The sequence below is a fragment of the Leptopilina heterotoma genome, unplaced genomic scaffold (genome assembly GCF_015476425.1).
Source record: "Leptopilina heterotoma isolate Lh14 unplaced genomic scaffold, ASM1547642v1 Lhet_191, whole genome shotgun sequence".
NCBI lineage: Eukaryota > Metazoa > Arthropoda > Insecta > Hymenoptera > Figitidae > Leptopilina > Leptopilina heterotoma.
Window position 1 is genome coordinate 1,704,325 of NW_025110910.1, and position 20,262 is coordinate 1,724,586.

A 20,262-nucleotide genomic window follows, 5' to 3' on the forward strand; every position below is an offset into this window, starting at 1 on the left:
AATTACTATAAGTACCTCTTCCGAGTGATTTTTTATCCCTATATCATTAAAAATAGCGTCATAAAGTCCGTTCAATTTTTACTTTAAACGTGACTAACAAGCATTTTTTTAGAAAAATTTCTTTTTCCGTCATTTTTAAAGTAGACAAAAATCATTTTTACCTAATTTTACATTAATTTTAGAGTCTGTATTCTTAATAATAAATTATACCAAAAAATTTGTTTTCTTCAAATTATTTATAGTGTTGTATTCGAGAATCTCTTCTTTCATGAAAGAAAAAAACAGAACTTAGGTATTCATTTGTTTTTCATATATTTTTGACGAGATTCTCGTTTTTTTCCTACAACACTAATTTATTTAAATTAAAAACAAGTCTCTTACTTTTATAGGTTTTCTTTGAATTCTGAAAATTTTACCACTTACAAAACTTGCATAAAGAAATATTTAAAAAAATTTTTAAATAAAATATTTTTAAAATTTTAAATTTAATTAAGAATAATTAAGATTTTATCACTTTTCAACTACTCTAAATAATATACAAGGTTCTCAACTGAATTTAAAATATTATATGAACTACTATAGTTAAAATAACTAAAAATTAATTTAAAACAATAAAATTTTGAAGTTATTGTTGAAATTTAACTTTACGTATTAAAGTCAACTGAACTTTTATTTTTTAACTATATAGGAAATAGTAAAATTAGCTATAAAAACTGTGTTAGATTGACTAAAAAAATAATTTAACTACTTTTCACTTGACTGCTCAATGATAGTTGAATTTTTCGGATAAATTTTCTTCAGTGGAAGAATTTAGGGTTTGATGATAATCTAGACAATCGAGAAAGTGAATAATTTCTTGAAGAGTTTCTCGATATTTTTTAGAAAGTGTTTGAGAGTGGGCCCAGTTTGATTAAAAATTGGGCCCTTCACGACGTCAACGAGTCAGCTGCGTAGGGGACAGGAACGCGCCATGCGCAAAGACTCATCGAATCGTTCCGGCGCCTCGTCCCGAAGCGAATGCGAAGTTTAAATTGAACCGGCCAACGAAACGCACGGGGTCCGCTGTAAGTCCCGTCGATTTGCATTTATCGACCGTGTGTGAGCCTAGCTCATTTCAAGCTATTTTTATCCCCCTTCAGCTCCTTCTTCAAGTTATTCTTTTAGTTCCCTTTAATTTCTCCCGTTCATTCAAGGCCTCTCTCTCCCCAGTATTCTTGCCTTTTCTTCAACTTGTTCCATAAATGAGCCAGTAAGGGTGCGCGGCAAAAAATGAACCGGATCGGCTGGTTTGTCGTCTGCTTGGTGCTTGTATCTGCAATTCCAGCGTTCTCGGCGAATGAATCGACAATTATTGAGGATCATCAATTTTCAAAGAATGAGACGTTCTTAAAACCAAAAGTACAGTCTGATGTGTCATTGGTGGGTCAATTTTTTACCCAATTTTTCGACTGGCTCACGGACGTTCAAGGTCAGTTGTTCTTTTCTTCTTATCACCCCACATGTATAGCATTTGAACTTGAAGAAATGTTGGCAACATTTAGCCAGTGTTGCCAATATTTCTTCAATTTTAGCTTATGTGAGGGTCATGCCTTGCTATATTTAATAATTAAATTTTTTAATTTTTACTGTATATATTATTCATATTTAAATAATATACTACTCTGTCAACTTAAAAGTATTAAATCACAAAAAATTATTAGAAATTAGACATATTTTATATTTGATTCAAATAAACGATTAGTTGTTATTTATTATCAAATCAAATTATTCTAGGATAAAATTTATAAAAAAAGGAACGAATATTTTAAACATGCAATTTGTAAAATTTTAATCACCTTAAAAATTTAGTTTAACAAATTAAATAAATGGGTAATTTTTATATATTGGGTAAGTAAAAATAATTTAATTTATTTATAAAAAAATGTAAAGGTATGATAATTCATGTATAAACATATCAAATTGTTTTGTAAAAATAAGACTTACGCTTTTTAAGTTAAGTCCTTTTCGAAATTCAATATTAAATTGCAATTTAAATAAATTTCAATTAATATAATTATTTATAAAATTTCTTTATTTAAATATTAATTTCTTTTAATGTCGGTGAATTTATATTAATTTATATTAAATGTGTTTAAAATTATTAATAAAACTGAAATAATTTAATTTAAAAATATTTAAATTTTATAATAATTATTATTAGTAATTGAAAAATAAATTTAAAACTATGAAAAATAACAATAAAATTTTCATTGTTTCGTGAAAAATTCTGGGAAAATTTAAAAATATTATTAGTTTTATATTAATGTAAGAATAAAATTATTGAATAAATTGTTTCTAAACTTTTATTTTTAAAAATCAACACTTAATTGAAATTAAGAATAAATATATCGTAAAAACTTCTAAAATATTATTTTTTATCAGAAATATATAAAACAATTATTATAACAGAAGAAACTAAAAAAATTCTGGACTAAAGTCTATAAGAAACAAAAAAGAATTTGTTAATACAACGAGAGTTTTTAATAATAAATATGTACTTGAGGCAAGACGGGGTGGTTAATAAAAAATAATGCAAATTTTCATCTTAAGGGTGAGGGAACGAAAAAATTTATATAAATATATATATAGACTCGTGACTCAGGTTTTAAGTTTGGTATTTGGGCCAACATTGTCCGGCCCATCGTTAGACGTGATCACCGTTACTGAAAGTTTTACGATCTTCTTTGCATTGCGAGAAAGAACGTTTTCATTTTGCAAGGTTATTTGCAGTATTTACTGAATTATACAGAATAGTCAATTTCATTAGTTTCAGAAAAAGCGAATTACCAATGAAATTAATTCTGTCCGAGTGAAATAATTTTTAACGATCCTTCAGTTAAAACCAATTCACGTTGTCAGATTGTGGGTCACAGTCACGATCACACCTCGGAAGAAAGTGTGCGAGAGATACGAATTAATTTTCTGGTTTTTGATAAGTCTTTCCGGAATTCCTCTTCAATTCTACGAAATTCGAATTTTTACGCATTCTACAAAAAGATAATAAATACAATAAAAGTTTTGTAATAGTAAAATAAACCAACACTTTTTTCAAATGTATTATTTATATAATATAGTAATATTGTAAATAAACATTTTTTTAGAAACAAGAAAACAACTTTCCAGTTGAATATAATTATTGTATAAATACGATATGCAAATAAAATGGTTTCTAAGGAAATGAAATTGATTCTTTTAATTTTATTATTTCTTTATGAATATATCGCATCTGACTTGAAATTTATTGTTACAAATTGTGGTAAAAAATTGTTTTTTTTCCAGAAAATGGCGATAAAAGTCAAGGTCGAACATTTGGACAAAAACGAATTCAATTCATGATGTTGGCCCCAATGATGTACAAAATGGGAGTAATGATGACTATGTTGATGGTACTGACCGTGATTTCCACGAAAGGACTTGTGATTGGTATGTTTATTAGCAGCGTAAACATAACTATTTCTATTAGTCATTAATAATTTTTTTTAGAAAGTAGATCTGACTGAAATTTTCATTTATCACTGAATTTTCAGAACGAAACTCGAGCGACTTTTTCAACATTTCTTGCGGACAGAAAAAAATTAACGGTTCTGATTGTTTCTGATTTATATACGCGTGGATTTTTTTTTACTTCTGACATTTATTAGTTTGCTCTAGAAATATCAAATTTATGATTTAATTAACACTCTAATTTATTCTTTATGCACATTCTAAATTAATTTGCTTCTAGTTTTAAAAAGTGCTTTAATTTTTCTAAATATATTTATTAAATGAAGACAATTTTTGTCTTCATTTAATAAATATATTTAGAAAAATTAAAGCACTAACTTCTGAAATTATTAAAATTTATAGAAATCGTTAAGATATGAATGGCAATCCATGTTGAACCTGCCATTTTGAATTTTGATTTTAAAATCGCATTTTCCTTTTTAATATTATTATTTGTTATCTTTCTTTTAAAGTAGATATTTTTCTTAGACTTTTTGTCAGAATGTTTTATGATATGTGATGATAGATTTAAAAATAAGAGTTTAAAAAATATTTAACTTTCAGGTGCTATTCTGCTGATTTTAAAGTTGAGCAGCTTCTTAGCGAAATTTTACGTCGGTTGGCAACCACAAGGTCACGGGCAAATCTGGCCTCACCAACAACCAGTTCACGTTCATGTTCATGGACAACAAGCCCACCATCAAGCTTATAGCGCCTGGCCACCTGACAGTGATACAATTAGTCCAGATGAGCATTATTACTATAAAGGATAGAATTTTAACATTGAGAAGGATTCTAAAGTGTTTTTCTTTTTAAAATTAATAACTAAACTTTTTTGACGATTACTAATTCAAAATTGTAATTAGTTAAACAACATTCTTTTTTTAACTACAAGTATTACAATTAGTGCACTATTTAAGCTTTAGGATCCTTTACTTCTTAAAATTGATCATTAGATAGCTAATTAATCAGTGCCAAAATAGTTCAGGAACTATTTACTACTCGAAACGAGCCCTACCAACGTTTATCTCAACTTTTAACTATTAGTTCGTTTTTACCACTTGAAACAAAATAAAATTCATAATTTAGCTATTCGGAATTTTCAAAAGTAAAATTAAAGAATCATTCAAGATTTGAATTCGTTTTGGCTCCTAATCGATTTTTATGTAACTTTCGGATTTTACAGTTCTTAGAATGTCCAGAACCATTCAAAATTCAAAAATTACAAAACAATTGATTGGGAGTCAAAACTTATGAAAATTTTAAGGAATCCTTTCAATTCAATTTAAATTATTTATTTATTTATTTATTTATTTAATATAATTATTATTAAATTAAAATAATATGAAAAACATTTTTTAATTCGTTGATTGTTTTGATTGAAATTGATTTTCAATTGTGCAAAACAATTTAATTTTCATTTTAACAGTTTGTAAACAATTCTCTAAATATATATGCACAATATTTTCTTGTTTCATTTTCGCAAAGAATGAAAAAAAACTGCAGTATTATAGACATAAACATTGTTCGTTCATAACTTTAGTGATAATATTTAACACATGTAAATGCCATAGTATTATTTAGGAATGAAAATAGATAGAAAAGGAATCGTTAAACTTTTATGAGTCATGAAATTGTAGACAAAAAATGATTTTTATTACTTTGACGCGGCGCAACTACGAGAAGTTGTTTTATATTTTATTTAAATCATATTGTTTTATTTGCGAAATTTTATTCGTCGTTTGTAAAAGCATGAGTCGATTTTTAGTTTTTCCATTCATAAATATTCCATTACGAACACTTTATTCTTGGAATATTAAAAAATAAATATTGCTCAGTGCTTAGCACTTTATTGAATAAGTTTGAAAAACAATGTTAATGATAATTAATATTAACAAATATTAACGTTATTTATGTTAAAAAATATTCCAGAGATATTTAATATCTCAGAGAAGATATGATTGGTTTGTCCATTAATTTATTTATTTATTTTATTTATTTAACATACACATCATTTCTATTTATATATTTTGATCTGAAAAAGAGAAAAAGCATTAGATTTTCGAAATTCAGAATCGAATCATTCCTTCTAGAAGAATGAATGGTAATTCGGAAATAAATTTTTGGCATCAGTCTAGTTGCTTTTTTCAGACCAGATATTATTTTTCTATTTCAAGATGTTTTTGTGACCAAGTTTAATAAGAAACAAAGCCAAAGCGACTAGGTAATTTTTATACATATATACATTATAATATTTCTTAGGCATTATTGTTAAAAAATATTTTCGTTAAATTAAGTTGAACTTTTATTTAACCAAATGTAGATTTTATAATTAATAAATATATTTGTTATATAATCTGGGTACATCCATGTTTCGGAAAAAGCTCTTGTTTAATAAAAAAAAGCTCCAATTTGATGAAAAAAGCTCAAATCTGATAATCGTCTCTAAAAATTGTTTTAAAAAATTGTCAATACCAGCGTCGTTTTTCAAGATACAATTTTTTTCTGAATCGAAAGTTTATTCTATTAAAGTTCTGAGTACGTCTGTGTTTAGGAAAAAGCTTTTCTTTAATAAATAAGCTCAAATTTTAATGGAAAAAAGCCTATAAATTTGATATTCGACTCTGAAAATTGTGAAAATAAATTTACAAGACCAGCGTCGTTTTTTGAAATACAAATTTTTTGATTCGGAAAAAAATTACAAAAAAGATCTAAGTACGTCATGTTTTGGAAAACGCTCTTTTATAATAAAAAAGCTCGAATTTGATGAAGAAAAGCACAAATTTGATATTTGACTCCAAAAATTGTTTTAAAAAATTGTCAAGACCAGCGTCATTTTCCAAGGCACAAATTTTTTCTGATTTGTAAATAAATTATGTAAAAAAGATCTTACTAACTCCCTGTTTCGAAAAAAGCTCTTCTTTAATAAAAAAAAAGCTCCGAATTGATGGAAAAAAGGCCAAAACTTGATAATTGCCTTCAAAAATTGTTTTAAAAATTGTCAAGATCAACGTAGTTTTTGAAGATACAAATTTTTTCTGAGTAGGAAGTAAATTCTTAAAAAGCTCTAGTATCACCGTGTTTCTGAAAAGAGCTCTTCTTTAATAAAAAAGCTCCAATTTGGTGAAGAAAAGGTAACTAATGAAGTTTTCCAACTGAGTAACTTTGTCACTTTTACCTCACTATCTCTATAAGGCACCTTTAGTAACATGGTAAGAATTAAGAAAACAGAATAATTATTTCACTTTTTTTCTCGTTCCAATATCATTATTTCTATATCCGCTGACATTTCTCTCTCAATTAAACATCGCCTTTCCTATGAAGCATTGTTTTACTTATATTTTTCATTCAATTACAGACTCGGAAAAGTGTGTTAAAAATAAAAACGTCAAGTTAATTATTAAGATGGTTAAAGTTGTTATCAAGAAGATGCAGAGTGCATCTCAAGTTCAGAGCGTGGAATTCTTTTTGCTTGGCTACCCATCCGGAAGCTGCATGGGGAACCGCTATTATATAAAATGAAATAAAATAGAGTGCAATCTCTCCTGAACGAGATACCTAGTTTTCTGAGTGGGGCTTAACAAAATAAATAAAAATGTTATTCCTTTGCTTCTTCCTAGTCACAAACAGTACTCGCTCTTCACCACTAGCAGAATAGATTTTATCAAAGTCGTTAAAATAGTCATGGATCAAAGTTTCCACTGACTCATTCCAAATGATTAAACATTCATTGCCGAATTGAATAGAATTTGTTTCTTGAAAATTAATCAGGACACATTTATTTAATCTATAAATTAAATAAATAATTCCTTAATTAAATTGAATAACTTAATACAAAAGTAAAATTAAACGCAAATTAAAATTATAATACTCCAAATGAAGAGTGATTTAAAATTTATTTAAATATTGCTAGTCGATGAGTAAATTCTGAAAAAGTTCAGTGCCATGAGAAACAGTGTGGAAAAAAATGATTTTTGAAAAATTGTTTCTAGGATTCTTGGACAGAAAAAGTGCTTAGAATGGATAGACGAAAAAATTTAATTTCCTTTTTGTTATTATCTGCAATTTTGGAAATTGTAGCCGGTCAAGTGTACAATTCAAGTTTAGCTAAAAATTTACCAAACAATGAACAATTATTTATGGTGACTCCGGGAATTAAAATGTATCTTAAACATGGAGATTTAAGCATTCAATTTTCATTTCGAGACTTCTTTTCAAGTAAGTAACAAGTAACATTAATTTATAGAAAGTGTTTCAAACTATACAAATCAAATAAATTATTTTGCTACAACTTTAAAAAAAATTACCCAAATTGCTTGCAACACGCTTGCAGTATGAGCTGATCAATAGCAATATTGCCAAGCAATATTATCCATAGCTAAATTTGTAAGCTCAACTATAAATAAAATATAATAAATATAATAACTATAAACAAAATTGCCTCAAGTCTGATTAAGCTTGAGGCTATGATAAGCTTGCTGCAAGTTTTTTTGGAAGCATCTACGTTAATACAATCATAATCATTTATTTGACTTAATATTATTTCATATTTATTTATTTGATTATGAAAGTAAAAACATTATTATTAAACGTAACTTGATGTAAAAGGAAAAGTAACTGGCTTTGTTATGACATTCATATCGTTTGCCATAGAGACCGTCTCGGAGGGAAGAGCTGGTGGGGGAAGTGGTCCCGCTCCCGCAGGAGGAAGCGGCGGAGCAGGAGGTGGATCCAGCAAGAAAACTGGGCCACTGCAAAAAATTATAAGAGCAATGATGATGATTCCCTTCGCCATGCAAGTAAGTACTTGCGGTAGAAAATTCACATCCTGTAAATAAGATGCGAAAACAATTTCTAAAAAAAATTCACTTTTTTATATCCTCGACTGATTCTTAATGTCTGTTATATTATAGGTTATCACCCTTCCAGGTGTTCTAGCGGAAATAAAAATTTCACTATTCAAGAGTTTAATAATTGCAAAAGTTGCTCTGGTCATGCTAATAATGAATGCTATAAAAATGAGTAAAACTAAAGAAGTTGTTGTGATTCAAAAGCTGCCTCCGCCTCAGCACCATGATCACTTTTATCATCCAGACTCATCGGAATATGAAGAGGAGAATCATGGATTTTTTGGTTGATAGGGGAAAAACTTTTTCGAACCTAGGAACAAATTTTTTAATTTTATGTGGTGTTACACTAACGTAATTTATTAATTCTGAATATTTTTACAATGCCCTAAAGCTGTCTTCAATTTTTCAAATACATTTTTGCAAAAAGAGTGCGTGTTTGAGAAAAAGTCAAGAGTCAGAACTGTAGGTCAGTAATGGATTCTGATTCACTTGTCCAATGTTCCACTTTGTTCATAACGGCATTTCGATCCACTTTAAAATGAATGTGATCGACTCTGTAAACCTTCTGTTAATTTTTTTCTTTAAAAAAAGAGGGGACAGCTTTTTTTAATTATTTTTACTTTTAATAATTGAAGAAGCAAGACAGATGCATTGGCGGAAAGAAAAATTTTACTCTTAGAAAGTTCATAGCGGTCATAGCGGCACTTTAAAAATTGTGAATTTTCAAAAAAGAAGTTTTGTAAAAAAGTCTTTTAATTCTACGGTTTTTAACTAATGGGCTCTTCCTGAAAGTCCTTATTTTCTGAGTAGAACTTTTTTTTTGAAAATATCACGAGGATAATAAACTAACAATTACTAAAAAAAAGGTACAGAAAATATTAAAATTTTAATTACTTTTAGTATTATTAATTTTTAATTAACCAAAATTTAACATTTAATATGAAAGAAGAAGAAAAAGAAGAAGATGATAAAATGAATTCGATAAGTACTTAATCATCCTATCCTCTGACTCTTGAAAGTGAATCACGAATTTCATTGACTGCTTCCCATTCATTAGTTGAGTATATTAGCAGCTCCCGCTCGTTGTCAGATGTAATAAGAAGAAGAAGAAAATAAAAGTATTAAACCATGAAATACATAAGTCCTTTCCATAATACCAAGCCTGTTCGGATATCAAGAAACACTTTATTGACATTACAAGGGGCTGACCTATCACATATGTGTCTAGTATCTGACAATTTATGCCGAGCCTCTATCTTGTTTTTGTATTTTTCTCCTGGAAACACGCGACGTCTTTCATTTCATATACAAACAGTAGAAAACAAAAGGTCACCGATTTTGATACTAATAGACAATTACAAATCTTTTATTTTCATAATATGATACAATAATTAAAATACTGTTACACTTGCAGGAACATCAGGCAGAGCCTCATTTGCTCAACTTAAGTATACAAAGATTTGTGTATTAATTTTCACTTTGTAAAGGATTTACCACCCTTGTAAATAAATGTAATGTTAAGTGTAAAATTAATGGAATTTTTAGCATTACAAATATTTTCTAAAAATTGGAATCCATTTTAGGAAAATCCCTCTACATTTAGAAATAATTGAAATTTGTTATACAAGTTATACAATGTAATGTAAAAATTATAATATATGCGAACATCAGATTCTCGTGTTCAATATTCAAAAAGATTTTATATTAGTTTCAATTATCTATTCCATCGATAATAGAATAACACGACACATGAAGGTGTCAAGCTCCGATAATTAAAGTTCACAGTTCTTATAAGGATGTTTGTTTTAAATCGCGATATTGTGAAAGCGAAAGTTGAGGGAGGATTCTTGCCCCATGTGCTTATTGAACTTCATCAGTTACGCGAATGTTTAACTGAGAAGAAGACGTGTGCAAAATTTAGTCCTCAATTTAGAAGAGTCATTCTTACATTATTCACACTTGATCCTTTTTGGTTTAATCGATTTCAAGAGGTGCGTTAAATAAATATTTTAAATTGTACTGATTAATTTTGTTATAGCTATTTTACATCAGATTATTATAAATATTATTTTTCTTATTTATTGTCATCACACGAAGAAAAAGCTTTAGTTGAAATAGCTACAAATACATTAGCTGAACTTTTAGTTACTTATTGAAAGTTTTGTTATTTTAAGAAAAGTTATCGTTGTTTTAGATAAAATATTATTTCCTTGCATGTTCAATAGTATTACAATATCACTATTGTTAATTTCAGAGCTATTTATAACTAAAAAATGATTTTTATTGCTATTATTTACGGATGCCTTGTGGGCCTAATTAACGCAGAAGATGCAAATGAAATTGCAAATGATATCAGACCATACGAATTCGCATTTAATGTTATTGATTTTCAACACAGATTTGAAAAACAAGGTAGTGTAAGTTTTTTAATATTTTCGCAATTTGTAATTTTAGTAATTACCTAAATCTCATCAGTTTACATTTTTCATTTTGAGTAATACAGGAATATAAATCTGCTTCCATCTAATAATAATTAACACTTTTTCGAAAGCATATTCTTTATAATTTCTTACGAAATTCATAACATTTGTCACTCCTAACGATATTTGAAAGTTGAACTTGTTGACGAAATTTTAATTTGTGATTAACTGTATTTCGTAGATGAAGATGGAATTGTAACTGGGGAGTATGGTTTTATTACGGCTGATGGTATTTATCATGAGACTGGTTATGTGACTGATAAAGAAGGAGATTTTATTATTACAAAAATGAAAAACCGAAAGTTAACATCGAGTAAGTTAATTTTACTCTTAAATAAGCAGAATTTTTTCAATTCAATGAAAATTAATATCTTCTCATAATATTCAATTTATAATCCTTTATTAAATCTCAAGTAGATATCGAGTTTTAAATTGGGCTTGATTAATTTAAATTAATATTTACTCTCTATTATTTTATAATGCATTATATGAAAATATATCTAAATTATATTAATTTTAAGAGAAAGATGTTGAGGAGTTCTTCAACGAAAAACCAGAAGTGGCCGAAAAAGTAATGTCCGCAATTGAACGATCATGTAGTGATTGCAATAATTTGATAAATAAACCAAAAATTGAAGCTGAATCGACTTTTAACAAAACACCCGTAAAGTTCAATTCTACCCTAAATGGAAAGCAGAATAATGTTAAAAGTTCGGAAAAACCTGGTCAGTAATGTCTCTACATTTCCTAATTAATTTCATTCACTAAAAGTCTAAAAAGAAATTAAAGTAATAAAAAATTTATTCTTTTCAGCTATTTTATCAAATCCTAACGAAATACACAATGTTCGTAAAGGGAAATCTATCAATAAGTTTGAATCCTCAGGAGGTAACATTACTAATGGAAAAAGAGATGAAATAACAGATACAAAAGATTTGAGGGAAAATTTGACCGTTTCAAATAATGAGTCAGCAAAAACGGAGCAGAATCTAAATTACCATTTCAATTATTCTATTCCATCTCACGGCCATAATGAGGATGGTTACAAAAATGGAAGGAAAGATGGCAGTTATCATTCGACAGGAGACAATGGAGTGGATGTCAAAGTCGAGTACTTATCAAACGAGTTTGGTCATCAGCCTAACATAAGCTTTGTTCCTGGGCCAGCGTTGGATCCAAAGGAAGAATCTCTAAACGGATTTTCTTTCCTTTGGTATAGAAAATAGATCACTAATTTTATAAATAATTTAATCACAAGTTCAATCGTTCGAATTTAGTTAGATGATGTTGATGATTGTGATGATTTAAACCTAATTTGTTAGAAACGATCCCCCACAGCACCGAAACTTTCCTAAAAATTTATTAAATATTTACTTGCAATGTTCGGAATATGTAATTGCAATGTTTATTGAAAGTTGTGTCAAGATTTAAATGTCCCGATTAAATAAATTTTTAGCGCGAAGCTTTCCTGAACTTTTTCCTGAAAGCTTCGCGCTAAACATTTATTTAATCGGGACATTTAAATCTTTACATAATTTTCACTAAACTTTTCAGTTAAATATGCCGAATATTGCAAGTAAATATTTAATAAATTTTTAGGAAAGTTTCGGTGCTGTGGGGGGATTCAATTAAAGTTTGTTATTAAGCATTAGAAAATAAAAATTAGGGTTTCGTAAAATAGTATATAGTTTACTGTATATAAATATAAACTCTAAAGAGTTCAGTGCTTGCGTGTATTTCTACCGGAAGTGTTGAGATTACATCCTTCAAATAATTAACAGTGACACGCATGTTGCAATTATCATATCTTATTATGGAGATTACTATTGTTTAATATTTTGAATGTCGATGTAAACTTCTTTTTCCTGGAACGAAAATTAAACTTTCTTTTTTTCCTCTTTTTCATCAAAAAAAAATTCTCATTCGAATTTTTGTAAAAAACTGTTTTTTTAAATAATTAAAACTTACGTTTTAAGAAGTCAATATTTTTCTATGTATGCATTCTAAAAACGAATTAAAGAAAAAGATATTTACGAAATATAAAAGCAATTTACCTCTTTATGCCGTAAAAACTTTAAGAATGAAAGAACAAATTTTTGTATTATTAGAAATAATAATAATTAGCAGTGGTGGAATGCAAAGTTTACGTATAATAATGTGAAATAGACGATGCAAACAACATTATCTATTTCAGTAATTACTATAACTATCGTTTAGGACGTTGAAGCATTAAAATATAACTTATTCTTGAAAAATGTATTCCTCAAGTAAGAGATATTTGTGCTTGTTATTAATTACTTACAACTTTTTCACATCCGCAAAATCCGATTCCACTAACGTAACTCAAAAACTGGTAAGTTCAATATTTTACAGAATTTTCATTTAATTTATTTAGCGATTGATATATCTTTAAAGGTTGATTTAGTCAGTGGCTATGGATATCCATTTGAAATTCATCATGTAGAAACGGAAGATGGATACACTTTGGAAGTACACAGAATTCCACACGGCAAAGAAAACGATGATAAAGGAAGTAGTAAATCTGTAGCTTTCTTAAAGCACGGACTAGTAGACAGTTCAGCTTCTTTTATGTTTGCGGGACCAAATGTCTCATTAGGTATTATTCTTTTTCAGAAAACTATTTCGAAAAATCAAACATCACAGAAATATTTCTTTACGGGGTAATTATTATAAAAAAATATTTACAATTTCAGCTTACCTTTTAGCTGATAGTGGATATGACGTTTGGATGAGTAATAGTAGAGGAAATGTTTACAGCAGACAACACAAAATCTACTCTCCAAGAAAAACCGCTTTTTGGAATTTTAGGTGACTGCCAGTCTCATTTTTTCTTTTCAGAATAATTAAGAGAATACAGGCTTATTCTCTTAATTATTTTTTCCCCTTTTCTTAAAATATTTTTAAAAGCAATACGTAAATTAATTGCATTCCGATTGATTATAATTAATTAAGAAAACTTTTAGCTCGCTTTTAGCATACTTTGTATTATCTGTTGCATGAGCAGTTGGCATGAATTTGGTATCTATGATTCTCCGGCTGTCATTGATTACATTTTGAATAAAACCAGTGAGAAAAAAGTTTTTCACGTTTGTGTTTCTGAAGGATGTTCAGAACTTTATGTCATGACATCACTAAAACCGGAATACAATGAAAAAATTCATATGTCTGTAAACTTGGCACCTGCAGTTTTCTTCCGAAATCCATCCTCAAGTGCTATCGCTGCTTTTTACACTCCTTACATGATTAAGGTGAACGCCCATTCGATAATTATTACAGTATGCATAACAGAAGCATCTCATTGAACCTCTAATTAACATTGTAGTTATTTTCAGGAAATTTTTAGTTTGTTTGGGTATGGAAGAGTATTTGATCATTCTCCTCTAGGAGCAATTACAAATGTTTTTTGTCAACCTGGAAAAGTAACACACTACTTTTGTGTCATTATGAATTACCTAATTATGGGATTTGACTGGTTCCAAACGGACTTTGTAAGTTTTTAATATCTTAATTTTTCAATTCTTTTGTGCTCCTATCAAATATTTTATTATGTTTTATCGATTTCAAAGGATCGTCTTTCGACATTTTTGGAATATTATCCTGCAGGTGCCTCTATTAAACAATTTATACACTTTGGTTCTTTAATTCAGTATTCTGGTAAGAGTAAATCGCATTTTTGAATCGCTTTTGCTTTTTCTAATGCATATCCTCTTTTATCACTTTCATGAGCACGTGCAGGTCAAATGATAACGACCTGTTTATTAATCAAGAGGCAACTATTTGCAAACAGGAAACTAATAAATAAAAAATAAAACTAATGTCAGGGTTTGCTTACGAAATTAGTCATAAGACTAAAGTCTTATGATAAATTCAAATTTATTTTAATAAACATTTCCACAACTGAAGCGCACGTGCGACCCGATCATGTTCTCAATTATGAGAAAAAAACAATTACATTGTATGACTTATGTTCTTTAGGTACATTCAGACAATTTGATTATGGAAGAGCAAAAAATAGAGAAGTGTATAAATCTCTACTTCCACCAAAATATCCTTTGGAAAAAGTAACGATACCGGTTGCAATTTTTTCTGGTTTAAGTGATCCATTTATTTCAGTAAAGGTAATGTAAACTTGTAAAGTAAAATTGCTCTTTATAGTAAAACTTTATTTATTTTCCAGGATGTTGAAATCTTATCAAAACGTCTTCGAAATCTTGTGGATAGAACAATATTGGAAAATTTTAACCATATTGACGTCTACTTGCACGATGATATAAAAGAGTTGGTTTACACTAAAATTATTAAGCTCTTTAAAGCAAACTCAACTCAAACATAGCTCTCATCCAATATTTTTCTAAAAATTTTAAAAAATCATTTAAAAACTGTTGTGTAAATTATTGTGTTGTATAATAAAGTATTATTTAAAAAACAATTGAAAATTTGTTGTCAAATGTTAACAAATATTTTGAATCGTTTATAGTTGAAAATGTTGAAAATTTTCAACTATGTTTAGGTTGAATTAGGTTTACTGGCGCAGAACGCCGAGTTAAAACGTCTCCCCACTACAAATAAAGAAAACGCTACTTTGAAGATTATTTTATACTCAGCTTCCGAAAGCTTCAGTTCAAATGTTATCTCATTCAGTGGCAGTTTGCTGTGTCAGTTTTGTATCATGAAATAAGAACATAACTTTAATTAATATTAGCTTCGACCTAGAAATTAAAAGTATTTTAAAAACACACAACTGTTGATAATGACAAGAGAGATAAGGCTGAGACTTGTCGTCACTCTTCTTCTCTTTGGTTAGTCCAATATTGTATTTATTTTTATCGCAATGAAACTTGGCAGACATTGAAGACTTTTTTCATTTCTTTCTATTTTAACGGAGGTATTTCTCAAGAGTCTCATTTTAATTAACTATTTCCATACAAAAACTATAAAATTAACTAATTTTTCATTCAACATTTTCATAAACAAAGAAATAATTTTTGCTAATTTCATAAATAAGGTGAATGTTTTTAATTGCTTTTTGCTGAAATTGTTCTTCTCGGTAGTCGTGATTTTGATGCATGTCAACTGTTACAATCCAAAGACAAGTTGGTGGTTCAACACACACATGAATCAGATAAAAGAAAAATGTGACGACAAAGGGAAGGAATTTTTCACGAAACTTGTGGAGAGTGTGCAGAGATTTAAGGAAATTTGCCAAGGCAAATACGCGAAAATTGAAAAGGAATTTTGGAAATCGTATTCAAATATAACGCTGAAATACATGCTGCACGAGCACTGTTATAATGATTTAGATATAAGAAACGCCGTGCTAAATATGACCAACAGTGTGCAGCATTGTCTCACGAAAAGTGAACGACTGAAAAAAAATAATAAGAAAATGCTCATGAAACGAATATTTGATGCTGTTTGCTCTCTTATTGAATTGTGTGAGACAATTTTTCATTCTTTATTTCTTAAAAATCCCATCCATTATATTTACACAAAAAATTGTGGGGTATTATTTTTACACCAAAAAAAGAGATTGAAATAATCTGCAACGCTTTCATCCACAATTAAAATAATCCATATTATTTTTTCAAAATTATTACAAACCCAGTAGCACGTAATGTTTCATTAACATTGACAACATTGAGGCAATATTGGTAATGTTAAGGCAGTGTTCTCAATATTGCTGTAATATTACGTGCTACTCGGGAAATGATTTAAGTTTTGCAGACGCATTTCTGTCATGAAAAACACTAATCAAAAAATGGATTTATTTTCATTTTTTGTTGTAAATTTAAGCTGCAACTTTACTGCACATATTGCATTTATAAATATTATTTTAAAAATACACAACGCTTTATATTTTAACTGAAAATTTTATCCAAACTATTTAAACATTTCTCTATATTTTTTCCATATTTTAGATGTTTTCTTTAATGCGAAAACTGAATGTGAGGATATTATGAGGAAAAAGTCAAGTTTTAATCATTGTTATGAAAAATATCCTAATGTCTGGCCGACTCACAGTTTATGGCCTCTTCCGTTTATTCATCCAAATCAAGTTTGCAAGTAATACACATTTACAATTAATTAAATAAAAATTTACTACAGTTATTAGAATTGCTTTTCTGTATCGCTGATGATAAATTGACTAATAATGATCAATTTAAATTTTAATCACGTTGTAATCAGCGTTTCAGTTTTAATTGATGATCAAAGGAATATGTTTTAATTTCAGTGAAAAAAATGGTTTACAAGAATGTCAATGGGACGTGGTAAGAGACTGTATAACTTTCACGTGGTACACGAACGCATCGTTCAAATCACTGTTGAGCAAAGCATGGTCATCTATTTTTTGCACAAATATGATGCACTGAGATTCTCCATGTCAGCATAAAATTGTATCATTTTCTTGAATTATGTCATTTAGTAACTTAAAAAATAAACCTATTTTTATAACTACTTTTGTTCGGTTGTTTTCTTTTAATTTCAATTGCAATTTAATTCTTTAGCTATTAGTTACACTGCCCCTGTTTGTAGATTACTAATACTACCTACATGTCGGAGGCGCTTTTAAACTTTACACTCCGTAATCTATATAAGGATCTTTCATGTATCTGACAATTTAATCTAAAATCATAATCAATGAGATATTTTATTTTGTTATCTTATTATTAAATTTATTTTTCAGTACATATTATCAGGAGACACGAAATTGTTTTTTTCAGGTTTCCTATTTTAAAATAGAGAATAAATTTTCATCAAAAGAGGACAAGGAAACCTTAAAACTTGACCTGAAGATAAAAAGAACTCGATTCTATTTTTTCTCTTTTAAAAATACAAAAAAATATACCCTTGACCTACTCAACACTAAACGGTTTGTAAATGTATTTTCTTATTAAATTTCAAAATGTTTTTTTCTTTTTAAATAATTCATTACTATTTTTTCCTCTTTCGCGCACAAACGCAACTGTTAAATATAAAATTTATTGTCTTAATTTTGTTCTTAAAAAAATTTTGCAATATGAAAGTAAATTATTTACTATTTATATTAATTGGTTTTCAATGGATATTTTTTTCTATTAGTGTTCCCATGGATGATGCTAAAACAGTTGTAAGTCTTTTTCTTTACTAATACCTCAATGTTATATCTAGTTAAAAGATATATTTGACTCAGAGCCAACTAGACCTTTTATTTGGCAATTTTTTAAACTCAGATTGTTATTTAAACTTAAACTGTTACTAGAAAGATATAGTAAGTGACGATGGTTACCAACTAGAAACACATTATGTGGAAACTGAAGATGGCTACATTTTAGAAATGCATCGAATTCTTAAAGTCACTGAAAATATTTATAAAAAATATCCCGTTTATATAAAACATGGTCTTGGAGAATGTTCAGTTTTATTTTTACTGTCTGGTCCGAATCGAGCAATAGGTATGAGACAATCTCAATTGTAAAAATTAAATGTTTATATTGCAACTGACTGAATTTCTTAACCAGAATCATGAATGTTGGACTTAACTTCTTGTTTCTGGTTTTAGAAATAAAACATACTTGTTTGTAGCTTATTTACTAGTTGACAAAGGATATGATGTGTGGCTTGGAAACAATAGAGGAAACATGTTCAGTAAAAACCACTCCACTTTCTTGTCGACAAGTTTTGGATTTTGGAATTTCAGGTAAGAAAAAAACTGTCTTATGAGTTTATGACAAATGAATATTAACAGAAACACTCTTAACTTTTGCATAAAGTTGGCACGAGATTGGCCTTTATGACGACTCTGCAATGATGGACTACATTCTGCAACGAACAGAAAGCAATAAGTTGTTTTACATCTGCCATTCGCAGGGTTGCACAGAACTCTTTGTTCTTCTATCACTTAGGCCAGAATATAACAAAAAAATACAATTAGCTGTAAATTTAGCTCCAGCAGTTTTTACGAAACACTTGTCTGGAATTACGGGACTAGCATCTCCATTTTCTCACATTGGTTCTGTAATTTATACTTTTAGCAATTAAATAGACAAATAAGTGTTTTCAATTTTCGTTAAAGTTGTACATCTTTTTAGTACATTTTTGAAACATTTGGCCACGTGGATGCACTGGACGGATCGACCTGGCTCAGAATTGTAACAAATTTTTTTTGTGCTAAGACTATGATTACTCAGCCAATTTGCAGATTGGTCTTGAACTCAGTAGAGGGATTCAGTTCCTTCAAGAAAGATGTAGTAAAATATTTTTGTTATAACAGAGTGTAGCATGGATTTTTAAAATGCGACACTCATTGTTTAGTAAAGATAGTAAAAAATGCGAATTAAGTGGAATCAAAATTTTGCAGAATATTTTAAACAAGTTTCTTATCTATTTTCCATCTGGAGGATCAACCAAGCAACTGTTCCACTATGGATTTGGAGCCCATTCTCCAGGTAATTTATTTTATTAAAAAATAAACGAATAAAAAAAATACGAATACCGAAAATTATGTGGAATTTTTATTTAGCTGAATTCCGACAGTACGATTATGGGCGTAAGATTAACGAAAAAATTTACAATTCGAGACTACCTCCCAAGTATTCTTTAGAAAAAGCGACTTTACCAGTAGCAATACTTTATGGCTCAAGGGATTTTTTAGCCGCGCCTAAGGTAACAAATTTTTTTACTAACAATAAATTTTATATCAAGTTACAAATAACTTGACAATTTTTCCTAGGACGTTGGCTTATTGATAAAAGTACTTCCAAATGTAATTTATAGTAAATTAATTAAAGGATATAGTCATTTCGATTTTTTAATTGGAATCAATGTGCGAAGCAAAGTTTACGAAAAAACTTTAGAACTGCTCGAAAGATATGAAAAGAATGAAAGAAGTTAATAAAAATTAATTTCATAATTTATATTTAATTATTTTGATTAAAAGAATTCTAATGCATATTCGAATATTTTTAGTGGTTTTTTTATTTTCATTGGTAAATGAATTGAAATATTAAATTGGATATTAGAATTAGAATTTCTTTATTTGTTCAAGGAAATTTAGTACTCAATTAAAAATAATTTTTATTTTACAATTTCTACAATTAAAATGTTTTAATCAATTAATTGTGCCGCAGCGTGCAATGACTGTATCACTGCAGCTGCGCCTGGCCTGTCTGTCTGTCTGTCCGAATCGAAATATCTACTTCGACTTGCGCGGTGGGGACTAGATTTGGCAAATAAGTAGATATTGCGGTTTGGGGCAGACAGTCCGAGCGCAGCTGCTATTATCGCTTATTTTCAAAGTTGTCAGTAAATTAATTTCCCTTTTGCTTATTTCTCATAAACTTGGTCCTATTGTATAATAATCAAGAAAATAACAATATTGTAATAAATAAAAATTAAACAATACATTTGAA

The 20,262-nt window shown here is 28.6% G+C and overlaps 6 protein-coding genes across 10 annotated transcripts; all 6 read left to right on the top strand.

Moving 5' to 3' along the window:
• The first annotated feature begins 957 nt into the window (after positions 1–957).
• Positions 958–4,806, top strand: LOC122500933. Its single transcript, XM_043610104.1, has 3 exons — positions 958–1,468; positions 3,319–3,462; positions 4,087–4,806. Exons 1-3 carry the CDS (start codon positions 1,270–1,272, stop codon positions 4,293–4,295), a joined length of 552 nt encoding a protein of 183 aa, XP_043466039.1. The 5' UTR covers positions 958–1,269; the 3' UTR covers positions 4,296–4,806.
• Positions 4,807–7,152: 2,346 nt separating this feature from the next.
• On the top strand, positions 7,153–9,506 carry LOC122500935. The gene is made up of 3 exons (XM_043610107.1): positions 7,153–7,740; positions 8,176–8,321; positions 8,436–9,506. The coding sequence occupies exons 1-3, from the start codon at positions 7,542–7,544 to the stop codon at positions 8,658–8,660; spliced, it is 570 nt and encodes a 189-aa protein (XP_043466042.1). The 5' UTR covers positions 7,153–7,541; the 3' UTR covers positions 8,661–9,506.
• A 137-nt stretch (positions 9,507–9,643) lies between these two features.
• LOC122500934 (protein lethal(3)malignant blood neoplasm 1) lies at positions 9,644–12,284 on the top strand. The gene is made up of 5 exons (XM_043610106.1): positions 9,644–10,363; positions 10,627–10,784; positions 11,034–11,165; positions 11,374–11,577; positions 11,666–12,284. Exons 2-5 carry the CDS (start codon positions 10,646–10,648, stop codon positions 12,076–12,078), a joined length of 888 nt encoding a protein of 295 aa, XP_043466041.1. The 5' UTR covers positions 9,644–10,363; positions 10,627–10,645; the 3' UTR covers positions 12,079–12,284.
• A 757-nt stretch (positions 12,285–13,041) lies between these two features.
• Positions 13,042–15,544, top strand: LOC122500812 (lipase 1-like). The gene is made up of 8 exons (XM_043609919.1): positions 13,042–13,205; positions 13,268–13,469; positions 13,567–13,681; positions 13,878–14,121; positions 14,206–14,361; positions 14,440–14,527; positions 14,849–14,991; positions 15,051–15,544. The coding sequence occupies exons 1-8, from the start codon at positions 13,107–13,109 to the stop codon at positions 15,204–15,206; spliced, it is 1,203 nt and encodes a 400-aa protein (XP_043465854.1). The 5' UTR covers positions 13,042–13,106; the 3' UTR covers positions 15,207–15,544.
• Positions 15,471–17,329, top strand: LOC122500815. Its single transcript, XM_043609926.1, has 4 exons — positions 15,471–15,672; positions 15,925–16,308; positions 16,792–16,936; positions 17,106–17,329. The coding sequence occupies exons 1-4, from the start codon at positions 15,624–15,626 to the stop codon at positions 17,242–17,244; spliced, it is 717 nt and encodes a 238-aa protein (XP_043465861.1). The 5' UTR covers positions 15,471–15,623; the 3' UTR covers positions 17,245–17,329.
• Positions 17,330–17,451: 122 nt separating this feature from the next.
• Positions 17,452–20,255, top strand: LOC122500813 (lipase 1-like). Of its 5 annotated transcripts, XM_043609922.1 has the most exons (9): positions 17,452–17,744; positions 17,954–17,981; positions 18,114–18,306; positions 18,437–18,551; positions 18,625–18,868; positions 18,943–19,101; positions 19,212–19,299; positions 19,374–19,516; positions 19,584–20,254. In XM_043609922.1, exons 2-9 carry the CDS (start codon positions 17,961–17,963, stop codon positions 19,743–19,745), a joined length of 1,125 nt encoding a protein of 374 aa, XP_043465857.1. In that variant the 5' UTR covers positions 17,452–17,744; positions 17,954–17,960; the 3' UTR covers positions 19,746–20,254. The 5 variants fall into 5 exon arrangements, with proteins under 5 accessions (XP_043465857.1, XP_043465856.1, XP_043465855.1 ...); XM_043609921.1 differs by lacking the exon at positions 17,452–17,744 and having other exon boundaries at positions 17,846–17,981; positions 18,943–19,098; positions 19,584–20,255; XM_043609920.1 differs by lacking the exon at positions 17,452–17,744 and having other exon boundaries at positions 17,846–17,981.
• Positions 20,256–20,262: the final 7 nt, after the last annotated feature.